The following is a 27039-nucleotide window of genomic DNA, read 5'->3' as shown; positions in this document are numbered from 1 at the left end:
AAACATGTGTATCAATTTAATAATTTAAATGACAAATTATCATCTATATAATAATCGATTTTTTTTTAATTATCAACTTCATTGTTTCAATTTTAATACAAAATTCAGTGTAATAGAAAAATATAATTTCAAGCCTGAAGAATAATTAAATTTAGAAATTGAATTTTGTTTCTAATTTGCAAAACAAAATTAAATTCATACCGGGCATCACAGTACCTTTTCTCCTCAAAAAAGGGAAATTTTTTCCTGAAAAAAAAGGGGGGAAAAAATATAACAAATAACAAATTAAAATGTGTAAAAGTCAGGGAATTTAATTAATTTTCTGGAATTTTTTATGAATAAATTAAAGTAACTATTAGTTTCATAAATTTTTTCCCTTTTTTTCCAAAGCAAATGCAAATTAAAATGTTGTCCTTCACATTGAATTATTAAGCATGTGATATATCTTATATTCATTAAATAAATAATTATTTACTACTATTTATTGAATCTAATAAATGATTTTTTAAACTTGGATAACAATTAATTAATTTTTTTGCAGTGAAATATTTGGTTTTTTTAATAAAAATAAAAATTATTTGATACAATTTTATTTTATCGGTTCAACTTCAAATAAAGTAAATTATTTATTAATACGAATAATTTTTATTATTTTATGCTAATATTATTAATTTAATAACTTCTTTTTAGATAATTAAAACAAATATTTTGTAATAAAATTAGTACTTAAAGAAGTTGCAAAATAAATTTCGTTCATTTGAACGTTTAAAACTTTTGTCTCATAATAAAAACTTTGTTAATTAAGAATTTTGTTAAATAGAAATTCTGTTAATTGTGGATTTATTCAATGACAATTCTGTTAAGTAAATATTTTGATAAATCGAAATTTACTAAAATAACAATTCTGTTGGAAAAGTTTTTCTTTATGCAATTTTTCTTAACATAAATTCCGTTAAATTGAAATAATTTGAAATTCGATGTACTAGAATATCTGCTTTATTTAATTTTACTAAATAAAAATTTGATAATTTAAGATTTGTCGCCGTAAAAATTTTTTTTTTAAATTAAATGTTGAGAATATTTATACGTCTCCAATTAGTTTATTTATTTCACTTAAATATGTATTATTTTGTTTACGAAACATTATTTATTTGGTTCAAACACATTTGAAATTAGTGGATAATAGACAGGTGAATGATTTAATTGTATCAAAATAAATTTTATTTGATCAAAATAAAAATTTTTTAGTTGAATTTAGGTCAGGGAAAAGTCAGGGAATTTTTTTTCCTAGCAGTTGTTAGACATCCTGAGTAACATAAAAAATTTTAGTTAAATTGTAAATAGTATAACAGTAGAAAAAAAATAGTGAAGTAAATAATAAATATTGCAGAATTAATACAACATGGAAAATCAATTTTTTTACACTTCGATGGATTTTTATATTATAAGCATTCAAATAAGAAAAACAATGTAAAATATTGTCGTTGAAGAAAGAATTTTCAATATTTAAATTAAATAAATTAGTATGTTATAAACATAATTCAAAATATTTACAAAAAAAATTCTACATTTTTGTTATTTAAAAAAAGTGAAAAGGGGAACAAATCATCAAAAAAAAAGGGAAAAAAGGGTGACAAATCATCAAAAATAAGTACAAAAAGGTAAAAAAGGAACTGTGATGCCTGTCATATAAATTATTAAAATTTTTGTTTCAATAAATCGCATAAATCGCAACGGTCTTTTTTTTTTTAAAATAAATAGCCTCTAATTTTGATTTTAAAAACTGAATTTCAATTTCAAATAAAATTACGAATCAGGTTGTTTGAAAAATATTCTTGCACCCGACAAACTATAATACAACAATTGAAATTCATCGCTTCTATCATTTAATCGTTTTAACGTTAATGCACGTGTCTGTTGAAGTTTTTCATCTTGACAATCACTTTTACCCTCAGTTTGTTCTCTTTGCGCTTTTATATATTTATTAACAGTTTCAAACCACTCCAATCCATCAAGTTCATTACTCTGATTTAATAATGCATTTATATAAGCAACGCCCATTGCAAATCCATCATCTGTAAATGCAGCGCCAGTTTTATCTTTTTTAAATAATTTCTCCTTATTCGCCACTGCATTATCAACAAAACTCAATGTTAATGGCGGTAAAATTGCATAAAATTGTTGTAAATGAAATGATTTAATATCACGAAATGCCGATGAAAAAACATCGACCAACAATTTAAAATATTGTATACCCTCTTTAAAATTTCTCACAAGATTTTCAATATCGTCCTCTAATCTTTTGGCAGCAGCTTGCGTTGTTTTTGAATAATTTAAATTTTTACACATCATTTCAAAATTCACCTTTGAATTGATATCGGGTAAAAATGAAATTGCATTTGAACACGCGTGCATACCACCTGATCTTATTAAACGTACATAACCCAATGCATTGCCAATATGAGTGATTAATAAACGAAATTGATCAAGATAACTTAAACCATCGGCAGACATTCCTAATTTACGTATTCCTTTTTGAAATTTCTCAGCTCTCTCATAGGGATAAGGTGAAATTGCATTATTTTCACGTTGTAATTTTATAAAACGAATATCGCGCATCAAACGCGATTTAATGTGTTCATCAAATAAAAATTGTGAAAATGTATGTAATTTAATGCGTAAAAATTGATAAACAAAATTTACAGTCGTACTCATTATTCCCGTACCATGTGTTCTTATTGAATTTGCAATATGTCTTATTCCAATTGTATTTAAATGTTTACTTGCACTTGTATGCTCAATAAATGTTTGTGTATGTAAATTATAAAGATATTTCGAGACAAAAATTTGTATTTTTCTCATTATTTCTAATGCATCGAGTCCCTGCTCCAATGTTTGTGTTGGTAAATGATTTTTTATTGTCTCAAGACCAAATTTATATTTTGCCAATGCATGCATTGTACCATAACTTTTCCAATCGTGTAATGCAACTGTTGTTAAATTATAAAACATATCATCCAAATAGTGTTCAACAAATCTTTTTACCGATATTAATTTATTATCATTAACCAATGGCATTGATCTCACAAGTCGACTACTATTTTTTGCACCAATTTTAAATGGATTCGTTGAATCTGGCTTAAAATGTGTATGAACATCGAGACGAAGATTTATTTCAATTTCACGACTACACGCAGGTTCAAGAATATTTTTCATTAACATTTCCTTTTGATCGATAATTTTTGTACCCGTTTTGGCAAATTGTCCATGACGTATTATTGCCGTTTGAAATGCATCGAATAAATGTATAATGTGACTTATATTTTGATTACTTTCAAAAACAGTTGTTAAATAAGCGGCAAGCATATTTTGATGATGCATTAGAACAGAATAATCGCATGTGTGACAAATACGATCGTAAAGTTCGGCAATTGTATCATAATTATCGAGATAGAGTCGTAATTTAATGACATCCTCGTCTTTAAAACTATCGGTCAATTGACTTGCACAAGCGAGTGAACAACGTACAATTAAACGACGATCTGCGGTTGCAGCACCACTCATTAAACGCATACTCAAACCAATTAATGACAATGCATCGAGTCTCTCGCGTCTATAGCCCTTGTCCTTTTGTGTTAGGCCTTTACGAATTGTATCTAAAATACGAAGAATATAATAACTCACTTGCTGCAATACTTTACATTGTGATTGTACTATTACTGGTCCTAATGTGTGAAATGTTGTTTCCAAACATTTTTGCACTTCAATTAATCTGAAAAAAAATTTTTAATCATTTAATTTTTTTTTTTTTTTAAAGATTAAATTGAAAATTTGAAAAAAATATTATGGGTAAGTCCACGTTAGAAATATCAGAATCTGCAAGTGGTTCTTCGATTTTAATGATATTTGGTAAAATTATAGCTTTATATAAGAGCAATGTGTGAGTAAAAGGAATTTTTAAAATATCTAAAATTCAGGCTTCGCACTCATTAGTCAGTAAAAAAATAGTAGCAAAAAGTAGCCTGAAAAGTAAAAAAAGTAGAAAAAAGTAGCCTACGGAAAAAATTAAAAATATGTGTAGTTTATATATTAAATTGTATTTAATTTAAAAAAAATTAAATTTCAACACTTAATTTACATAATAATTTGCATAATACTTAGTTTTTAAGGTATTAAAATTAAAATTATACCATAAAAGTAAAGAATTTTCGAACATTTAAATGGCAAAAGAGGTAATTACAAATTTTTGCCTCAATCCATTATATTTTATATCAAAAGTCGTTAAGGCCTAATTTTTTAAAAAATAGATACTTTCCGAAATGATTCTGGATGATATTTAGAGAACGAAATAAAAACAATTAAGTCAAAATTTTTATTATTTATTTTGAAATATGAGTTTAAAATGGAGAAGATATGGAAAACTCACTTTTTCAACAATTAGAAAGATTATTAAAAATATAGACAACTCTTTTAAAATGTACAATGTATTACTGACTCTTGTTCAGAATTAATTTATTTATTATCTTTTATTGATTACACAGCGTCAGAAAAAAAATTAATTTTGTCCGGCGAAATAGACTAGTCATTCTTACGTCTTATTGTTAGTTCTTAGAGATAATCGCAAAAATCTGATAAAAATCCTGAATTAGGGACAAAGATAATTTTTTGCCGAAAGACTACGATATTGTATTTCCATGTACATTGTACTTTTTTCCACTGAATTCGAATTCAAAGTCAGAATTGAGAGATTAGCTTAAATTTTGGAGATAATGCCAAAAAACTGTTTTTTTTTTTTGAATTTTTTGCAATTATCTCAAAACATTTCAGCAAATCTAACAATTCTAACTTTGGATTCGGAATCAGTGGCTAAAAATACATGGAATTACACTATCGCAGTGTCATAAAAAAATTTTTCACTTTTTGATTTTTTTTCTTTTTTAAGCAGTTTTTTGAGTTTATCTCAAAAATAAGAGCCAACTTTTAAATTCTGACCCCAGATTCTGATTCAGCGATCCAAAATATGTAAGAATGACTAGTCTATTTTGCAGGACAAAATTTTTTTTGTGGGGGTTTGTTAATTAAGTAAAAAAATGAAAATAATAGATAAAATATGTTTTCAAAGTTGATCTGTGAAAGTAAGTAAGTTTAAACAGCACACAAAAATGACAAAAAAATTTGATCTAGCGCATTAACATTTATGTAAAACTGTGAAAAATAGCCGATTATCTATGTATATTTCGGTGGTGGGGATAAAACACTCTATTTTCTTAATTTCTAGTTTTTTATTTATCTAGTTTATTTTTATTTAGATATTTATTTTTATCTAGTTTCTTTATTTTTTTCTAATTTCTAGAAAATTTTAAAATCTTTAAGTTTTTAATTAATATTTATTTAGGCATATTTGAAATTTAAAGAACTGATTTGATACCAATTTTTCAGTTTTTCATAAATTTAAATGGGTTAAAGTAACCGCAAGATATTCAGCACTTTATAGATCCAATTTTTGTGTGCTATTTAAAATTACTTAAAACCATATACAGGTTTTGAACTCATTAGTCGGCAAAAAAGTAACAAAAAGTTGTCTAAGTAGTGGAAAAGTAGCTTTTAGTAGCCTAAGGATGAAAAAAGTAGCCAACCATCAAAAAAGTAGCAAATAGTATCTTTTAGTCGAAGAGTGCGAAGCCTGAAAATTGTAGGAGTTATATCACTTTTAATTTTGATACTGCATTTTTTTCTTTCCTTTATATCTCGGTCAATTTTCAACCGATTTTGATGAATCAAAAACGATTTTTTTTTCAGAAAATTACGTATTTTCAGAAAATTTTAAAATAAAAATAAAATTTTCTTATTTAAATAGAAAAAAGTAAAAAACAAAATTTCTTTTAGATTTTTTTTCAATTTCGACCTCTTTTTTTTAATTTTTAATTTTTTAATAATATTCCTTTTTATTTTATCTTTAATTTAAAAAAAAAATTCATCCTGGAGACTTTTTTTAGATATCGTGATATCGTCCTTTAAGTATTATAAGTCTTCATCAATTTGAAAACCGTAGGACTTGCTTCTATCATTTCTTTCATTTGTTTGTTGAAATTTTTTATGGTTATGAATAACTATTTGTTTTAGAATCCTCTAAAAGAAAGCGCTAAAAACTTCAGCTACAATTTCAGGTTGCATTGTTAAGGTTTCATTACAATTTATTTTAAATTATAAATATTACAAAAAATAAAAACTTTGCTTCAAATCTATTAATAAAATATTGATTTGCTTGAATTTTCACTTGTTTTAGTCAAGTAATTTCAAAATAAAAACATTATTACGCGAAAGTTTCTAGTTTGTAACAATAATATTATAAAACAAATGAAAGTAGAAACACAAATCTGGATCCTAGTTTTCTTGAGAAGTGGATATTTAAAGAACGATATCACGAGATCTAAAAAAGTCTCCAGGATGAATTTTTTTTTTAAATTAAAGATAAAATAAAAAGGAATATTATTAAAAAATTAAAAATTAAAAAAAAGAGGTCGAAATTGAAAAAAAATCTAAAAGAAATTTTGTTTTTTACTTTTTTCTATTTAAATAACAAAACTTTATTTTTATTTTAAAATTTTCTGAAAAAAATCGTTTTTGATTCATCAAAATCGGTTGAAAATTGACCGAGATATAAAGGAAAGAAAAAAATGCAGTATCAAAATTAAAAGTGATATAACTCCTACAATTTTAGATATTTTAAAAATTCCTTTTACTCACACATTGCTCTTATATAAAGCTATAATTTTACCAAGTATCATTAAAATCGAAGAACCACTTGCAGATTCTGATATTTCTGACGTGGACTTACCCATTATTAAAAAAATAATACCTGCAAATCAGTTGAACAGTATTCCGTGTCATTGGTTTCGATAGAGCCGCATGTAAATTTGTGATAAAAATCACATTTTCCCTAATCAGTCTCATTATCAATAAAACTTCCTTAAGTAAAAAACATTGTCGTTCTATTTGTAAAACTTGAAATCCATTTTTATAGATAATACTTTGAATTTGTATGGTCCAAAGCATTGCGCGATGTATCAATGAATTTGCCGTTGACGATAATTTTTGTGTTTTCATTAAAAGAATTTTCTCACCCACTTGCACTCCAATTGAACTTACACTATCTTTAGGCATAAAATCTTCCAAAAATTTATTTGGTATCCACAATACATTCCCCGATAATGTGAGTGCATAATATTTTTTATTAATCTCATGAATTCTTTTAATTAATTTTTTATCATTAGTGCCAAAAAATTTTGAACCAACAACAATTCCAATATTAACACGTGCCCAATTTCGATCTAAATGATAATTCTCATTATTTTTTGTTTCAATGTCAGTTGTTGTATTTCTTAAAAATGACAAAAAATGATCGGCCATTATTGAATTTTTATTTATATCCATTGTACGTTCAATTGCCTTTAAAAATATTGTTTTCGACAATAATTGATGATGTAATTCTTTAAGTAAATTTTCAAATGTTACCAAACGTGTTTCAGGAACTGCAAATTGTGTTGTATTGTGAAAAACAGAACGCACTTGAATACGATATTTTTTCCAACGCGACGCAATTGACGATTGAGAATCAATTATTTCGTCTAGAGTTACCTGTAAATGAAATTAATTGCAAAAAATATTATTAAATATTTATTTCAAGCTTCGAAGCATTAGTAAGAGATTAAGAAAAATATAAAAAAGTATACTCAAAATTGAAAAAAAGTATCAAAAAAATTGTTCATCTTTAAAATAAAGTAAAATTAGTTTTCTAAGTTTCACGTTAAAGTTTAAATATTTTCTTGTCTAAAAAAAATTGAAAGAAAAATTCTGAGGAATAAAATTAATATCATTTTTCTCATGATTATTTTAAAAAAAACTATCTATTGTTGAATTTCGATTAATTTTTTGTTTTTGGCACAACGGTAGGAGCGTATGATTATTCCATAAAAATGATTTTTCATACAAAGTTTTTATTTCACAAAGTAGCATTTAATACAGAATTTTTATTTTACAAAATTTCTCTATACCCAAAATTGTTTCTTGACAAAGAATTCTAATTTAACCTATTTTTAATTTATTAGAATTCTCATTCAGTAGAATTTTAAGTAATTCGAATTTTTAAATCCTATAACTTGGAATCGGAAGCTTATATAAAATATTTAGTATTTTAAAACAACAATTTTTATTAAAAATCGCAAAAAATTCAATTATTTCTAAAAATCTTAATCCAAAATTCTATTATTTTTAAAATTTTTATCTAAAATTCTTTGCTAAATTAATTTTTATTCAATTCTCAAAAAATTCAATTACTTCTAAAAATCTTAATCCAAAATTCAATTATTTTTAAAATTTTTATCTAAAATTCTTTGCTAAATTAATTTTTATTCAATTCTCAAAAAATTCAATTATTTCTAAAAATCTTAATCCAAAATTCAATTATTTTTAAAATTTTTATCTAATATTCTTTGCTAAATTAATTTTTATTAAAATTCTCAAAAAATTCAATTATTTCTAAAAATCTTAATCCAAAATTCAATTATTTTTAAAATTTTTATCTAAAATTCTTTGCTAAATTAATAATTACAATCCAATTATTCAAAAATTCAATTAAATAAAACATTTTTTCTTTAAAAATTCTCTAAAATTCAATTACTGTATGAAACTTTGTTAATAATTTTCAGCAATTTTAATTTACAAAAATTTTAATTCAAAATCTCCTAAAATTCAATTATCATTAAAAATTTTTTGTTGAAATAATTATTTCTAATAACGTTAATCAAGATCTTGGCATTTCAATTATTTAAAACATTTTTCAATTTAAAATACTCTAAAATTCAATTATTGTCTGAATTTCGGTTAAATTAGAATTATTAAAAAAAAAAACCGTTTGAGTAAAGAGAAATTTTGTAAAAGAAAAAATTCTATCAAAAAAATTTGACAAATTAAAAATTCTGTTGACAGGGTGACAAATCTTAAATTATCAAATTTTTATTTAGTAAAATTAAATAAAGCAGATATTCTAGTACATCGAATTTCAATTTAACGGAATTTATGTCAAGAAAAATTGCATAAAGAAAAAATTTTTCAACAGAATTGTTATTTTAGTAAATTTTGATTTATCAAAATACTTACTTAACAGAATTGTCATTGAATAAATACACAATTAACAGAATTTCTATTTAACAAAATTCTTAATTAACAAAGTTTTTATTATGAGACAAAAGTTTTGAACGTTCAAATGAACGAAATTTTATTTGCAACTTTTTTAAGTACTAATTTTATTACAAAACATTTGTTTTAATTATCTAAAGAGAAGTTATCTTAATTTAATAATTGTTTAATTTATTGTTTTATTTTATATTGTCATCATCATTTTTAATAATTTATAGATTGAAAAAAATATTTCGTTCATTTGAACGTTCAGAACTTTTGGCTCATTTTTTATTAAAGAAAATTTTAATTCCAACTAATTCTTATTTAACAGAATTCTTATTTAAGAAAAATTCAACTTAGTTCTTGTTTTTTGTCAATTTTTATAGACATAAATTTCATTAAATTGAAATTTTATTAATTTAAAATTTTTAAAAAGTATTAGAAAAAATGCTTTATAAGAGTTCTGCTAAATAGAAATTCTTTTAAATCGAATTTTAGTTAAATGTAAATTGAAAATTTTGCATAATATAAAATTCACTTTATACAATTTTGCTAAACAGAAATTAGATAATTTAATATTCGACACCGTAAAAATTTTTATAAGTTAAATGTGGGTATTAGCATTAAATAATAAAATTTATTCGTATTAATGAATAAATAATTTACTTTATTTGAAGTTCAACTGATAAAATAAAATTGTATCAAATAATTTTTACTTATTTTAAAAAACCAAATATTTCACTGAAAAAAATTAATTAATTGTTATCCAAGTTTAAAAAATCATTTATTAGATTCAATAAATAGTAGTAAATAATTATTTACTTAATGAATATAAGATGTATTTAAAGAAATAATTTTTTAAACTGAAAAATTCTATAATTTTTTGCCTAAAAATTATTTCTTGTAGTTTTCATTAATCAACAAATTATAAAAAAATATTTTTTAGGCAAAAAATTATAAAATTTTTCATTTTTAAAAATTATTTCTTTAAAAATCGTTTATATAAACGTTGCGTACTTCAGCTTCGTAATAAAATTCGCTAAAATTTAAAATTCTTGAATTCTATCATTTTTAAAATTATTTTTTTTGAAAAAAGTAGCATTTAGTGGCTTTCGGCCAAAAACGAAGCTGAAGTACGCAACGTTTATTATAAACGATTTTTAAAGAAATAATTTTTTATGTATTTTGAAAAATTCTATAACTTTTTGTCTAAAAAATATTTTTTTAATTTAATTTGAATTATTTTTTTTTTTATTTAAAAAAATGTAATTTGTTCATTACTGAAAACTACAAGAAATATTTTTTAGGCGAAAAATTATAGAATTTTTAATTTAAAAAAATTATTTCTTTAAAAATCGTTTATCATAAACTTTGCATACTTCACCTTCGTGTCCAATACTAGTATAGTAAAAAATTAGCCTTGTCGAAAAAAGTATCAAAAAAGTAAAAAAGTGTGTCACTTCGAAGCCTGTGTTTACAAATAAAAAAAAAGAAAAAAAAACTCACCAAAATTAGGAACAAATCCAAAAGATGTTCCATCAAAAGAGGAAGATAAATTTCATGTGGATTCTCAGATAAACTCGACAATTGTTGAACTGTTAAATGAATAACAGTGTAAATTCGATTAATATATGTTGAAAGATCTTGTAAATCGGCAAGAAGACTTCCAATATTGCCATTATTATGATCTAAATTTAATTCACCTTGGGCAAATAGTTTATTGTGAAAATTTATAGATTCTACTTTGAGCATTCGTATTTCCCTACAAGTACCAGCGACAGATGCTAAAATTTTGGAAAATAATTTATTTTCCGTTTCAACCAATGATAAAAGACTAATATCCTCAACTGGCCTGTAAACAATTCTAATCGGTCCTTCAATAACATTTTCCAATGATGATAAATCATTGCATGCAGTTTCGGCTAATTTCTCAAAAAATTGTCCATATTTTGCAAGTTGAGCAGCTCCAGCCGCTTTATGCACAGATTCATCGCGTCTTGGATTCCAAGATGCCGATTCAATCATTTTCGAACTTTTGAGTAATTATATATAATAATAAATTGTTTAAAAAAAATGTCTTCTTTAGAAAATATATTATTGTTCTTTTTTTTTTTCTAGGTTAGATTGTTATTTGTATAAATAATTTTACATTTTCTTATTTGGTTAATTATTCATTTGTTAGCTAATCAGTGATATTATCATGACAATGTATTTTAATAGGCAGATAAGAGGAAAAATCGTAAAAATAACCGATATTTGTTTTGACATTTGGGGTTTTCTTTCTGTTAAAATACGAAAAAGTTGTATATAGACACGTGAAACTAGTTTTGTTGATTTATCAATTAATTTTTGCACTAATTACTCACTTTTTACACACTACTTCTTGATTCTATTCTATTTTCTTTTTATAATTCTTTCTTTTTTTTAAATTGCAAAATTTATAATCTTACTACTTTTCTAAACATTCTATGAATTGAAGTTAACGTTTAAAACAGAAAGCAGGGCTACCAACAAGAATGCCGGGAAAAAAATTAAAGCCACCAACCCTCTAGAGAAAAAAGTCACCGACAAACTGGACAAATAAACAAATACATGCCTCACTCTGGTCTTATTTCATTGGTCAAAATAGTGTAAATTAAGAGGTGCTTATGGGCGGTATTCATAGTCGATACTTATTTCTTAAGCAGCGACTTAAGCTGACACCTAGATTCATAGTCGCGCATTGTGGATTGACTTAAGCCGCAACTTAAGCATTTGCTTAAAGAAGTAAATGCTTTTGATTTTGAGATGCAGAGTCCCATCTTAAGAGTGCCAAGTATTCATAGTCAAATAGGATTTTCTTATTTGACATTACCGGTGAACTTATTTGAACGAAATGAGGTTATGATTTAAAGTCAACGTTTTAGTTGACTTAAGCAATAACTTATTAGTGTATTTATAGTGAAAAAAGTGTTAACTATGGATATAATAGATTATTTAAGTGACATTGAGGATAATATTGATAATGAAGATGGTCCGAACAATATAAGACGTGCAAAACGATACATTCGAGATGCGGAAAATCCTTTTGAAATAGATGAGTGGGAGTTTCAGAGACGTTATCGTTTTTCAAAAGATTCTGTGTTAGTTGGTATTTTGCCTGAAATACAGGCAGGGCTAATTAAACATAATAATCGTGGTTTACCCATTGCACCACAACTCCAACTACTTCTCTGTTTACGATATTTCGCAACTTCAAGTTTTCAGGTAATTTAAAATTTTTATTTATATATAGACCCATATACTATTCCAAATAGAATATTCCTTGTATGAAAAATCAACGATTCTAATTTTTTTTACAGATTTTGCGCTATATAATAAAAATAAGTAACTTTTATTATTAGAAATTAAAAAGAATCTGTAACCTTTACATTTGTTAAACTTGAATATGTTTGACTTATTAGTATAACCTCAAAGCTAAAAGTAGTTTTTAACAGAACTGAAAATATATTTGAAATTGATTTTATCTAATTTTAAATAACATTTGTACAATTTTGAAACAAAATTTATTGTTAAATAATAAAACAAAAATTAACATTTTGTGTTTTTTCTTAAAAATTACATCAAATTTTTTAAAAATAATATATAGATTATTTTACTCTATAAAAGATTTTCTATAATTCTACTTGTTGAATTTTGTTGGCAAATTTTTTTTCGAAAGTTATAAATATTCTTTTATGTGATAGGAGTGTAAAATTTAAAAATTTATTTAATGTTATATTTTCGCAGCTTGTTCTTGCCGACACTATGAAGATTTCTCAATCAACTGTCTCAAGAATTGTTTTTCGTGTCGCCACGTTGCTTGCCAGTCTCATTAATTTATATATTAAAATACCAGCAACTGGTGATGCCCGAAATGAGAATCATCGTTTGTTTAACGTTTTAGGAAGAGGGCATGGAGCAATAGGACTTCCTCGTGTTGATGGAGCGATTGATTGCACTCACGTTAAGTTAGTCGGCACAAGGTTTAACCAGATTGAGGAAATGTTTAGAAATAGAAAAGGTTATTTTTCACTTAATGTACAAGTAGGTATACTAATGATGACTGTGAGGATTTTTTTTAATATTAGTAGAAAATTTATTTTTGACAAAAATTGTGAATAGTTTTTATATTATTGTACAATTTTTTGTAGGCTGTTGTTGGACCCCGAATGGAGTTTCTCGACATTGTTCCGGAATGGCCAGGTAGAGCACATGACAGCCGTATATTTCAGAATTCGTTAATTCACATGCGTTATATTCAAGGACAATTAGATGGGATTATTGTAGGTGATAAAGGATATCCCTGTTTGCCTTTTCTTATGACACCTCTCAGAAATCCTCATACTGAAGAAGAAATCATGTAAGTATTTAAATTGTTTTCACATCAATATAAGTTAATTTGCTGAAGATAAAACTTGACATTTGTGTAATATTAAATTGTTTCAGGTATAATGAAATTCAAATACGAACGAGAATAATTGTTGAGCGAACTTTTGGTGTATGGAAGCGAAGATTTCCATGTTTGGCACGGGGAATGTCAACTAAGCTTATTTGTTCAACAACAACTGTTGTTGCATGTGCTGTTTTGCATAATATGGCATTACGTTTCAATGACATATTAGAAGATGATGACTTACAAGAATATGAAGAAGTTCCTGTACCTAATGCAGAAAATATAAATATGGATGGAGAAGTCGCACGTCAGTTACTAATTCACCGTTTATTCAATGGATAATAAGTAATAATTTGGAATAAAAAATTATTTATTTCAATATCATATTTTAAAAAGAAAAACCATTACATTAAAATATTTTATGTACATATTTCAATAAAATCTTTTCTTCACAATAAATAACATTGATAATATTTTTACAGCTTTACTTCATTTCACTTCAGAATAAAAATTTGTTTAATAATCTTAAATGTAAATATAAAATTAAATATAATATGATATAATAAAATATAATTCATAATATAATGGAATGTATAAATATATAGTTAAATATAAATAAATCTAAAAATAGTATAAAATCTTGTGTAATAAATTGTCTACTAAAATATAAAATGTTCACTTAATACTGTTAATTGTACTAGCTTTGGAATAAAATAATTTAAAAGAATAGGAAATAAGGTTTTTAAAAAAATAACATAAGTTAAAAACTCGAAGCATAAACAATACATCTCAATTCACAATGGTGTAAGCTCTATTGCCTGTGTTAACCGCATTTCCGCCAATTGAGCTTCTGCTTCGGCTTTACGAATTTCTAATTCGTGGATTTTTTTTAAATGCTCCATTTCTAACTTCTGTTTTCTAATTTGGTGCTCCAATTTTAACGAAAGCAGCTCTTCCTCTTTTTTCATTATATTCAACAAACGCTCAGTCTTTTTCGTCTCCTTATCAAGCTTTTGCTTGTCTACTTTACTACTTGCTGTAGAGCGCACTATGTCCAATTTTTCATAGTCGAGCATGGACTCCTTGCTCATGCACCTCCTTTTCACAGACAAAGGAGTCGATGTTTGTGAACAATTAATTTCATCTTCTTGAAAACGTCTCTTTTTAACATCAATCACAGAAGATGCCGTGTTCAAAAGGAATGAAACCTCTGATTCCTGAATCTCAGAATTAGAAGTTACAACATTTCTGAGGGACTCTGTTGATACTTCTTCATCATCAAAAACTGCTTCTCGACGTTCTAAAATACAAAAATGATTAGATTATAAATTATTAATAGTATATCTATTTTAAACTTACAACCCGAAAAATACATTACCATTTATTAAATCTTCCGAGAAGTTTGATGAAAAATATGATGGCGCAGTGGCCATTAAATCAGGAACTATAGCGGCTATATCTGGGTCCACTTCAGCAACATTTATTGGAACATTTAAGTTTCCCGTTGCCATTACATCTTGCTTTTCCTGAGTTAAAGCATTTCTCTGCTGCAGCTTCATGTTGCTCCACATTTTTTTTAACTGTTTAACCGACCTCTGCAAAAAAAATTTTTTTTAGAAATTTCAAACTTTAAACATTTAATTTGTTTAGCACAATTAATTATTTTTACCTGCTCTGCAATAAGTACTGAGCCATTGTATTTTTCCTCGATTTCACTCCACGCAGCCTCTTTAGCTTTCAAGGTGGAACAATCGCTTTTGCGATTTTCAATAACATGGGAAAATCTTTTGATAATTTCCAGGAAAAGTTTTCTTTCCGTATTGGTGTAATGCTTTTTAGACATTTTATTACTAAAAAAAAGTTTAATTAATTAGTATTAAAATTTAGTATTATTTATAATAATTTAATTATTTATTGTTTACAAATTTTATATTCCATTATCTTTTGATTTTAATATATAATTTAAGGGACTGAAAGAAGAAGATTTATTTGGATACATTTATTTCTACAAGAAAAAAGAATTTATGTATGAAAGTAGTTATTTTATGTTTATAAACAATTAAAATTTTTTAGCGTACAGCACTTTTTTAAAAACGAAAGTGTATACATTTATATCATCTAATCGCATATATTCTGAAAATTGACAAAAATTATTGTTTTAGAAGTTGTTATTAATTTTTTTTTTATTTTTTACAAATTTTGAAAATTAAAAAATTTGTATGCATTTATAAATTGTATAATTTGGTTTTTTAAAAAAATTTAATAATAATGAAAAGATTTTTTTATTAAAAAAATTTAATAATTAAAAATTAAAATCACATAATTTTTTAAAAATCTATAACAATATTTCAAATAATTTTTCCATATCTTAATAATGGAGAAAAATTTATCTAAATATATTTCAGCAGGATTAAAAACATTTCACTTTTTCTCCTTTCAGGTAGTCATTTTTGTATCCTTTTACTTTTATTGCGGGTACTTTTTTTCTGAAAATATTGAGATATTGCTCGCGTTAAGGGACTTAATCCTACCCCCAATAAAATCCAGATGTTACATACATTTTGCTCATCTCATTGAAAGCAGTAAGAAGTAAGAATGATTTTACTTTCAAAAATTAAAATATATATTTAACCTTAAAGAAATTATTTTAGAAAAATTATATTTCTTAGAACAAAATAAAGTTTATTCGTTTATAACAAATTTTCAACTTTGCTTCTATTTATTATTTTCATAATTCATTACTTTTCTGACAATAAAGATAAGATATAAACAAAATTACCAGTCTTTTTAAATTGAAAAAGGAAAAATAAATTGTGTTCTACAAATTGTACGCCTAATTTTAAAAATATTAATGTTAATATATTGATAATTATTGTGAATATTTCACTATTATGTATCATTATTTATTAAATTTTAAATATATTTCATTCGTTGATTATTAAAAATTTTTACTTTTAAGCAATATTAAATATATTCACAGGTTCATATTTTTGAATTTTGTTTTATTACTGTTTTTTATTACAAACATTTAATAAAAAAAAATATTTTACAAATTTACTTTTTCAAATGATTACACACAAAAATTTTATAAATGACATTAAAAATATACTTACATAATTAAATCACTTGTTCACAATAAAACAGTTTTTAACCTTATACACAAAATTTATATTTATATTTGTAATTATTATTTACTATAAAAACAATTATAATAACAGAATGAACTGTTCGTTCAAACGCTGAAACGAAAAACTCAAATTGAAAACAACGCAGGTATAAATATTCCTTGGCGCATTGAGGCGAATTTTCAAAACCATTTCTTATTGGTGGATTCAAGAGAATATTTACGGAAAAAGCCGATCGTTCAATAAGATCATCTTAAGCATTTGCTTGGTCAAGAAATTCTTAAGCTGCATTTCCTTTACCAAGCAATTGCTTATTTCTGACTATGAATATATATGGTCTTAAGCTCGACTCATTCGAATAAGACCATCTTGATCAAGCAACTCTTAAGTCCTTGCTTAAGTCGGAACTATGAATACCGCCCTATATACCTCAAATTTCGATCAGATGAACATTATTTCTGGACCGTGAAAATGCGTGAAAAGTCATTTTCACGGCGGGTATTTTTGAATTGTTTTAAACAAAAAATGTTTTTTTAAGAAATATAATATTAAATAATTGTTTTAATATGTAAGAACACTTTAAAATAGTGATAGAGAGATGATTTGATTAAAAAATTTAGCAAATTTTTCTTTAAAACGTTTTCTGCTACAAGAAAGTGTAAAATGACGATGTTTGTGAAATGGTTTGTACAGTGTACATGTGTACATGTTTCTTTCAGTTATTCGAAACAATTAGTTGAATTTAAATTTATTTGATAAACATTTCAACTTACCGATTTATTTTCAGCACTCATTATTTATTACAAGTTAAAAAGAACCGACATAACATAAACAAAACTCTGAGAGACACTAACAAGGAAGAAGCACTGTACAAACCATTTCACAAACATCGTCATTTTACACTTTCTTGTAGCAGAAAACGTTTTAAAGCAAAATTTGCTAAATTTTTTAATCAAATCATCTCTCTATCACTATTTTAAAGTGTTCTTACATATTAAAACAATTATTTAATATTATATTTCTTAAAAAAACATTTTTTGTTTAAAACAATTCAAAAATACCCGCCGTGAAAATGACTTTTCACGCATTTTCACGGTCCAGAAATAATGTTCATCTGATCGAAATTTGAGGTATATAAGCACCTTAAATTTAAAATTTTAGTTACCTCTTTTTTTAAAAATAATTTTTTTTACTAATAACATTAATTCTTCAATAAAAATAAATTATTTAAATAGTTTCAGTGGAAATTTTAATTAATTAAATAATAATAATCAAAATATTTTTAAAAATGAGACAAATAATCACAAGATCGTGTAAAGATAAAAAAAAGACTTCAGTGACTAATATTTAAATTGTTAATTAATAATCGGTAAGTAATTGAAAAAATTGTTTATATATTTCGATAAAATACAAAAAAAAAAAGAAGTCAGACTTTCATGAGAAAGTTACGTATTTTTTTTTTTTTTTTAGTTGGAACTTTAAGGCAATGATATTGATTAAAATCGATATAATTCTTTTTTGAGAAATATTATACTCATTATATGAATTCCATTTCTCGTTCAATTCCTACGAATCTCAATTGTTCCGTTGGTCCATATCTAAATAAAGAGAAAAAAATAATAAAGTTTTACAAATCCCAAAAATCAAAATTTATAATTTCAAAATTCAATAAAATGGAAATAAAATAATGAATAAATAATAGTGAAAATAATAAATGAAAATAAAAATGATAATAATAAGAATAAGAATGACAATAATAATAATTATTATTATTATAAAATAAAATATTATTAATAAAAAATTAAAATAGGATAAACGGAAATTAATCATTGAAAACAAAATGACAGTAAAATAATGTAAAACAATAAATATGAATTTTAAAAATTAAATCAATTTGAGTAATTAAAATATATAAAAATTGAATTAAATATTAAATATTATTAATAGAAATGAAAATTAATTAAACAAAATGCAATAGAATTAATTAAATATTTCGAGTTAAAATTTAAAAGTTCATTAATTATAATTTAAAGTGAAATTTCCTCATAGACTCACCTGTAGTCAAAGAACAATTCTTCACCAGGTTGAATTGCTCTTTTTGCAAATATTCCAATTCTATGATCACCATTCACCATCATTACTTTAGCATAACAATTTGGATTTATCGAATGATTTGCAAATTTTATTTTATTCCCTTTTCTAGTTGCATCAACAACAAATTCTGCCAAAAAAATGGAATTTTTAAAATTCTATGATTTTTAAAAATTTACATTACAATATTGTTTCATATATATAATTTATAATAATAATTTTTTTTTTTAAAGAAGAGAATTTGATTGAAAAATTTTTAATTTAAATTATTATTAATAATAATAATAATAATAATAATTAAAATAATATAAAATTCAACTCACCACTGTTTAAATTGAATAAAAAGCTGCACATATATTTATCATAGACTTTGCCTCGTCTATCGGCTTCGTCTTGACTAATAATTTCACCGCAATATTCTGAGATAAATTCATTTTTTGCTACTGATTCTTTTAGAAATATTCCCCAACCCGCAACATCCGATGGAGCCAACAACAAATGTTTATCTACATTAATGAGAATTAAAATTAATTTAAAATTCTTTTTGAAATGTAGATAAGAGAAAAAAAATTATTAACACTGTCATAATGAATAGAAAAATATTATTAATAAAAAATAATATTTTAATACCGTGAAATTTTCCTAACATTTTTATATTGAATTTAATAAATTTTAATAGAAAACTCTTTTTACTAGTAAAAAAGTGAATTATTTAACAAAAAAAAAATGGTGATAAAAAACTAATAGTGTAAAAACCAAATAATATGCAAAATAACTAATTTATATCAATTCAAATTTGAAATAATTGAGAATTTTTTAATCAATAATTGAAGAATTAATAGTTTAAACTTTGATTAAATTGAATTTTGAATAAATTGAAATTTAAATAAATCAAAATTTGGATAAATCGAAATTTGAATAATTTGAAACATAAATCAATTAAAAATTTGGATAAATTAGAAATCGGATAATTTCAAACTTAAATCGATTAATTTTCATTGATAGATTGTAATTTCGTTAATTTCAATTTTCAATCGATTGAAATTAAATTCGATTAAAATTTTAATTAGTGCGATTCCAAGTGAGATTTTGACTTTTTCGGAGTAGGTTAACCGATTGCAATGAAACTTTGGAATTTTGTTATATATAGTAAGACTAATCTTTAACGTAAATTTCAGCCTAAAATATTTGTTAGTTTACGAGATTTGCAATAATAACAAAAAATTTTAAACTGCTATATCTTCCGTTCTAATAAACGGATTGAGGTCTACTTTTTTTTAAAATGTCAAGGAAAATGAGAGGAATAAATCTCTTTCAGAACATTTTTTTATAATTTTACAACTAAAAAAATTATTAAATAATAATTGAATAACTTTCGCGCGACTAACTAAAATTCAATCACTTAAACGCTAAAATGATCTTACCTGTGTTTTCTTTAATGTTCCAAAGGATTTTTATTGTAAATGTAAGTTTAACACGTCAACTAGCAGAAATCTCAATTGTTTATACTAATAAATTAATAAAATTTCTTAAGTTAAACTTACATTTACAATAAAAATCCTTTGGAACATTAAAGAAAACACAGGTAAGATCATTTTAGCGTTTAAGTGATTGAATTTTAGTTAGTCGCGCGAAAGTTATTCAATTATTATTTAATAATTTTTTTAGTTGTAAAATTATAAAAAAATGTTCTGAAAGAGATTTATTCCTCTCATTTTCCTTGACATTTTAAAAAAAAGTAGACCTCAATCCGTTTATTAGAACGGAAGATATAGCAGTTTAAAATTTTTTGTTATTATTGCAAATCTCGTAAACTAACAAATATTTTAGGCTGAAATTTACGTTAAAGATTAGTCTTACTATATATAACAAAATTCCAAAGTTTCATTGCAATCGGTTAACCTACTCCGAAAAAGTCAAAATCTCACTTGGAATCGCACATTAATAAATTTATTTTGACCTGTAAACATTAGAATTGATTGAAAATTGGATCACTTAAATTTTTAATTTAGATAAAATTGAAATTTGGATTGTAAAAAATGATTTTTACAATAATTTGGTTAAAAAATTTAAAAAAATTCACTTACGCAATCCTCGTTGAACGCTAACATTTTTGCATGATATTTTTGCAACGTCATATTGATCCGAGCTGCAAGCCTGACATAAATCGGGATCACATTCACGTACAGCCAAATAACATGGACATTGTTTAGTGTTACATTGAGCTTTACATCGACAGCCAGGAAAACGATTTTGACAATCACTACTGCAAGCACAAAATTTTTCACAAAAATTTTGATCCTTTATACAGGGACATGATTTGTCACAAGGACGTCCTGAATGTGAGCATGGAGAATAATTGTGCACGTGATTTGCAACTGTAACCAAAAATTAATCAAAATAACTAAATTAATTTTTTTTACTCCCCGACATTCTGAATTATAGAAAAATTGACATAATAATTTCAGTGAACTTTATAAAAAAAAACCGTTTTGAGAAAGAAATATCTTACAAAAAAATGATTACCAGAATCTTTTTTGAGCTGTATCTTGCGACAATGCACTGACCAGAGACGATGTTTCTTTTTCTTTTTTCGCGGTGGTGTGAGATCCTCAGAACTCTCTTCACTTGGTATATCGGCCGCTTCTTTTTGAGCGAATTCATAAACTTCGGTGCAATTTTTCGTCAATATTATTTGTGCAAGAGCACATGGATTACCAGGAAAAACTTTATGTAACGCACGAAAGAAACTTTGTTCCGAACCAGTCCAAACAACATCTTTTGTTGATTTGTCACATTTATCATCCAAATTCAATGAAAATGGGGAAAAATTCACTAATTGTCTTCCCTCATCGGTCAATTTATCCGATTTGGAATTTCTATTGACGTTCAGTTTGAAATCTTGTTATTTTTTTTACGTGAAAAAAAAAGAATTTTATTTTAATTATTCTAATTTAAAAAGAAAACAATTCCAATAAATTATTAGGAATATTATTTTCAAATTATAAAATTGAAAATAAAATAATTATTAAATTATGAATTTAATTTAAAATAATTTTGGGTGTAAATTAGATTTTTGTAAATCTTTTAATTTATTACCTTGTGAACTACTTCGGCTACTTTGTTTACTGTCATTACTTTCGTCACTGTCTTCATTTCCCGAGTCGACACTTAATTGTTTTCGCACTTTTCTTGGTTTTTTTGTTTTCACATCTTCTTCTTTTATTTCAATGACTTGGGCCGCGAGTTTTTCCTTCACGCCTTCCTGAATTAAAAAAAAAAAAATTTTTTTCAATTTTAAATGAAATTCTAGAAAAAAAGTAAAATTTTTCCATTATTCCTTACTAAATGCATGTAACAATTTGCACCGCACGGCTCTGTAAATCTTCTCAAATCGGATTCTCTTCGTTTTTTAAGATTCGGCTCTTGATGAAACTCGATACCTAAAAAATTGTAATTAATTTACATTTTTATACATTATTGCTTTCTCATAAAGAAAATATTGTAGTATCAAAATTTTTCAAATTCAACTTTTTTTTATATATCTTTGTTTTTTGACATCAGGAATTCAAAAATTTTATTAAAATATCCCATTATTCGAATATCAACATAAAATAAGGGAAATGAGTGAAAAAAGGGAAAATATTCATAAAAAAAGGGGGAATTTTGTAAAATAGAGGAATAGGGGAAGCGCCTGTAATTGAAAAAGAGAAAAATTAGAAATTGAAATATTATTTGAAAAATACTCACGATGTAAATAGCAATCGTATTTAAAACATCGACGACAAAATAGAGTATGAAAAGAATTCATCGTTTGTTCTCTTGGAACACTTTTTGCATGAATTCCATCCATATTTGGCGTACACTCAGGTGGCAATGCATTTGGATTATTTCTTTGTGTTAATTCAATGTATTTTGCCTTTAATTCACTAGGTTTACCTTTATCTGTAAATACACTGGCAATTGCCTGCAAAAAAAAAGAAAAAAAACTTAAAAAATCCAATTGTTTCAAATTAAATTTAAATTCAAACTATAGTTTTTTCATTGAGGAAAATTTTTTCCTCAGAGGGGAAATAAAAAAAAAACAAAATTTCTCATAAAAAAAAATTAATTACATTAAATATTTGCATCGATGGAAATGATGATAAATCTTTAGACGAATTTTTATGATCATTTTCACTTCGTTTATTTTCTTTATCTTTCTCCTTTTTCTGTTCATCCACAACTTTATCATCTTTTTCATAAATCAACAATGCATTGACTAAATCCAAAAAAATTGAATCGTCCATAAAATTTGATTCTCCATTACCGTGTACCTGTAAAAAGAAAATAAAAACTAAAAATTAATATGTATATTCCATTTTTAATTTACAGGGTGTCTAACAATTGATAGGAAAAAAATTCTGACTTTTCACTGACCTAAATTACACTAAAAAAAAATTTTTATTTTGATTAAATAAAATTTATTTTCATACAATTAAATCATTTACCTGTCTATTATCCACTAATTTCATATGTATTTCAACCAAATAAATAATGTTTCGTAAAAAATAATACATATTTAAGTGAAATAAATAAACTAATTGGAGGGACGAATAAATATATAAAACAGATTTTCTAGTACATCGAATTTCAAATTAATACAATTTACAAAGCTGAAGTACGCAACGTTTATGATAAACGATTTTTAAAGAAATAATATTTAAAATGAAAAATTCTATAATTTTTTGCTTAAAAATTATTTCTTGTAGTTTTCATTAATCAACAAATTATAAAAAAAATGTTTTTTAGGCAAAAAATTAGGGTCAGTCGGGGTAAATCCGAACGGGGGGTAAATCCGAACGCTAATTATTTCAGCTTAATTAAAATTTTTAAAAATAAGTTCGATATGAGAATTTTTACCTCAGATCCTCTTGAAGAGATTCTAAGTATTATCCCATTTTTTGTTTGTTAATTAGCAACAGCATAAACAAAGATAACAAGTATTGCAAAAAAGATTGAAAATCAAAGATGACACTCTTTCAGTATTTTGTCTCGTATTTGAAGAAAAAGAAGCTGAAAATTCATTTTATTATTTATAATTGTTTGTTATGAATACTAGAACAGAAACTATATTTGATTTTTGCCTTCTGTAAAATTTTATTAATAATATCAGACCGTTCGTATTTACCCAAGAAAATTGGAAAACTGGGGTAAATCCGAACGGTATTTTTAATAATTTTTTTTTACATCAAAGCCACACAAAATTGTTTTTATTTGATTACACTATTATTTTAACATTATAAAAGTACATAGAAAAAAGTTTTTCTTTCTATACGTATCCTCGTTAGTAATTAATAAGCAGAAACTTAATCTCTGTTCTCTCGAAGGAGTGTTTCAATTTTTTTGCCAAATGGTTTGTTGAAAAAAGTTTTTCAGGATCTTAATAAAATTTGGTATTCTACGGTTTTTGGGGTCGCTAATTACCAATTTGAAGTCAGTTTTTCAAAATTCAAAATGTCGGACGAGAATTAAAAAATTCATTGGATTCGCTCGAAAATTGTTACTCGGGGGGTTTCAGGGTTAGCAAATTTGATCATTTTTAAAAATAAGTTTTAGGAAAGTACGCCATTTTGAATTTAAAAAATTTGACTTTTATTTTTGTATTTACATTCAATCACTCCAAAATACTTTCTGTACCAAGTTTTGCAAAAATCCGTTATGATTTGATAAAGTTATTGAAGGTTTTAATTGTGTAATGCATTTTAATTTTTAACCTGTTTGATTTTTGTATTTATATATGATGCATTATTACATAATAGGTTTATTATCGTATTTTTTTTGAGTTTTTATATAAGTTTAACAATTGCAATACTTTAAATTTATTTTCCCTAAGATTTTTCTGAAATACAGTGGCGTTCGTATTTACCCCCATATTTTAGGAAAGTTGCAAAGTATCGAGGTAAATACGAACGCTAAGTTTCCTGCGATTGTAATTTATCAAAAATTTTTTCTACCCCATAAAATTGTTCTATGGAAGTAAAGTAACAACTTCATGCACCAGAATACCGGAAGTATTTTTTTTTTAAAGAAAAAACTTATGTTATTGTTGAAACTTACTAAAAGCGTTCGGATTTACCCCAGTTGACCCTATAGAATTTTTCATTGTAAAAAATTATTTCTTATTTAAAATTGTTTATCATAAACGTTGCGTACTTCAGCTACGTTACAAATTTCAATTTAACGGAATTTATGTCAAGAAAAATTGCATAAAGAACAATTTTTTTTGACAGAATTTTTATTTTAGTAAATTTAAAATTAATCAAAATATTTACTTAACAGAATTGTCATTGAATAAATCCACAATTAACAGAATTTCTATTTAAGAAAATTCTAAATTAACAAAGTTTTTAATAAAGAAAATTTTAATTCGAACTAATTCTTTTATAACAGAATTCTCATTTAAGAAAAATTCTACTTAGTTCTCGTTTATTGTCAATTTTTATAAACATAAATTAACGTTAAATTGAAATTATATTAATTTAAAATTTAAAAAAAGTATTAGAAAAAATGCTTTATAAGAGTTCTGCTAAATAGAATTCTTTTAAATCGAATGTAAATTGAAAATTTTGCATAATATAAAATCAACTTTATACAATTTTGCTAAATAGAAATTCGATAATTTAATATTCGACGCCGTAAAAATTTTTATAAGTTAAATGTGGGTATTAGCATTAAATAATAAAATTTTTTTGTATTAATAAATAATTTACTTTATTTGAAGTTGAACCGATAAAATAAAATTGTATCAAATAATTTTTATTTATATTAAAAAAACCAAATATTTCACTGCAAAAAAAATTAATTAATTGTTTTCCAAGTTTAAAAAATCATTTATTAGATTCAATAAATAATAGTAAATAATTATTTTTCTTAATGAATATAAGATATATCACATTCTTAATAATTGAGTGTGAAGGACAACTTTTTAATTTGCATTTGCTTTGGGGAAAAAAGTAAAAAAAAATTTTTTGAAACTAATAGTTACTTTAATTTATTCATAAAAATTTTTTTTAGAAAATTAAAGAAATTCCCTGATTTTTCCCTGATCGTTAGACACCCTGATTTTATTTGAATTGACATTCAATTATATAGGAAAAAAATAATTAAAATAATTTAAAGAATTTTTACCATACCTTGCCGTCATAATTTTTAATAAGCTCTTCAATAAATGTATCACCTTTGTCAAGAATTTCATCTCCCATATAAGGAATATTGTGTAAAACAGTTTCATCTTCAACCATAAAATTTTGTTTGATTGGAGCCCACGTGTAAGCAGTTGGAATAGGCGTAACGGCATTTATTATTTTGATATTAAGTGATTGTGTTTCGTTTTCATCAAAACAACTAGTTACAGCTTTCTTTTTACTCAACGATTGAGGTGGAATATCTTGTAATGCAAACCACATTGCACTTCCGTCGGTCCATTCTTTATTTTTTTCATTAAGAAAATCTATTTCAAATAAATTTTATTAATTCAATTTTTCCAACAAAAAAAGACATTAAATTTCCCACGAATTTGAAATAAACCGAAAAAAATGTATTTTTACACTATCATTTTATTTTCCATTTCGTTTCTATTTTCTTTTTTTTCGCATTCCTATGAAAATCATAGGTAACTATTTTTTAAATTTAAATTCTATTATTTTTGTCTACTGTACCCATTGTTTATTGTAATTGTTTAAAATCATTAAATAAAAAATGCAAAAAACAAACAAACAAATAAATACCTTTAAGAAGTTTGCGATTTTGATTCCAGGATATTTTCACTTCGTCTGCTCGTTTATAACGCTTCATTAATCTGAGACGCATATATTCGGATTTTATTCGTTTTCTCCATTCTGAAGGCACGGGTTTCTTCGACATTTTTCACAATAAAATTATTTGAAATTATTTTAATTTCCCAAGAAAATAACCGGTTTGCTTTTTAGCGTCTCTATTAAAAACATAAAAAACAACTTTTAGGTTATGTTTTCAACCGGGTTTTTATTGCGCGCAAACATGCGCAGAAACATTTTTTTTTATCCATCCAGGGCTGAGAATGTAAACGAAAACCTAATTACAAATTAAATTTCCATAATTAATTGCTTTTCATATTAATTTATTGATTTATATTATAATAAAAAGAAATTAATTTTGTATTATATTATGAAATTTTACAATAAAATCAAATAAAAAATTCTTTTTTTC

General features: G+C 24.6%; 4 protein-coding genes across 4 annotated transcripts; 1 reads left to right on the top strand and 3 right to left on the bottom strand.

Annotated features, from left to right (window-relative positions):
* Positions 1-983: 983 nt before the first annotated feature.
* Positions 984-11653, bottom strand: LOC127277748 (WASH complex subunit 4). The gene is made up of 3 exons (XM_051299086.1): positions 10687-11653; positions 6860-7638; positions 984-3772 (listed from the first exon to the last, which is right to left on the bottom strand). Exons 1-3 carry the CDS (start codon positions 11203-11205, stop codon positions 1807-1809), a joined length of 3264 nt encoding a protein of 1087 aa, XP_051155043.1. The 5' UTR covers positions 11206-11653; the 3' UTR covers positions 984-1806.
* Positions 11654-11953: 300 nt separating this feature from the next.
* On the top strand, positions 11954-14067 carry LOC127277756 (putative nuclease HARBI1). The gene is made up of 4 exons (XM_051299114.1): positions 11954-12426; positions 12949-13245; positions 13353-13561; positions 13648-14067. The coding sequence occupies exons 1-4, from the start codon at positions 12139-12141 to the stop codon at positions 13934-13936; spliced, it is 1083 nt and encodes a 360-aa protein (XP_051155071.1). The 5' UTR covers positions 11954-12138; the 3' UTR covers positions 13937-14067.
* Positions 14068-14239: 172 nt separating this feature from the next.
* Positions 14240-15438, bottom strand: LOC127277759 (uncharacterized). The gene is made up of 3 exons (XM_051299118.1): positions 15264-15438; positions 14973-15189; positions 14240-14894 (listed from the first exon to the last, which is right to left on the bottom strand). Exons 1-3 carry the CDS (start codon positions 15435-15437, stop codon positions 14389-14391), a joined length of 897 nt encoding a protein of 298 aa, XP_051155075.1. The 5' UTR covers position 15438; the 3' UTR covers positions 14240-14388.
* A 2655-nt stretch (positions 15439-18093) lies between these two features.
* LOC127277752 (histone-lysine N-methyltransferase E(z)-like) lies at positions 18094-26841 on the bottom strand. Its single transcript, XM_051299111.1, has 11 exons — positions 26580-26841; positions 25986-26302; positions 22926-23126; positions 22561-22777; positions 22156-22253; positions 21910-22075; positions 21337-21711; positions 20898-21188; positions 19134-19316; positions 18775-18940; positions 18094-18317 (listed from the first exon to the last, which is right to left on the bottom strand). The coding sequence occupies exons 1-11, from the start codon at positions 26713-26715 to the stop codon at positions 18257-18259; spliced, it is 2211 nt and encodes a 736-aa protein (XP_051155068.1). The 5' UTR covers positions 26716-26841; the 3' UTR covers positions 18094-18256.
* Between the last annotated feature and the right edge of the window lie 198 nt (positions 26842-27039).

Source organism: Leptopilina boulardi, unplaced genomic scaffold (assembly GCF_019393585.1).
Source record: "Leptopilina boulardi isolate dan_hultmark-lab unplaced genomic scaffold, ZJU_Lbou_2.1 LbouV2_179, whole genome shotgun sequence".
NCBI lineage: Eukaryota > Metazoa > Arthropoda > Insecta > Hymenoptera > Figitidae > Leptopilina > Leptopilina boulardi.
This window is presented reverse-complemented; position numbering and strand designations above follow the sequence as displayed.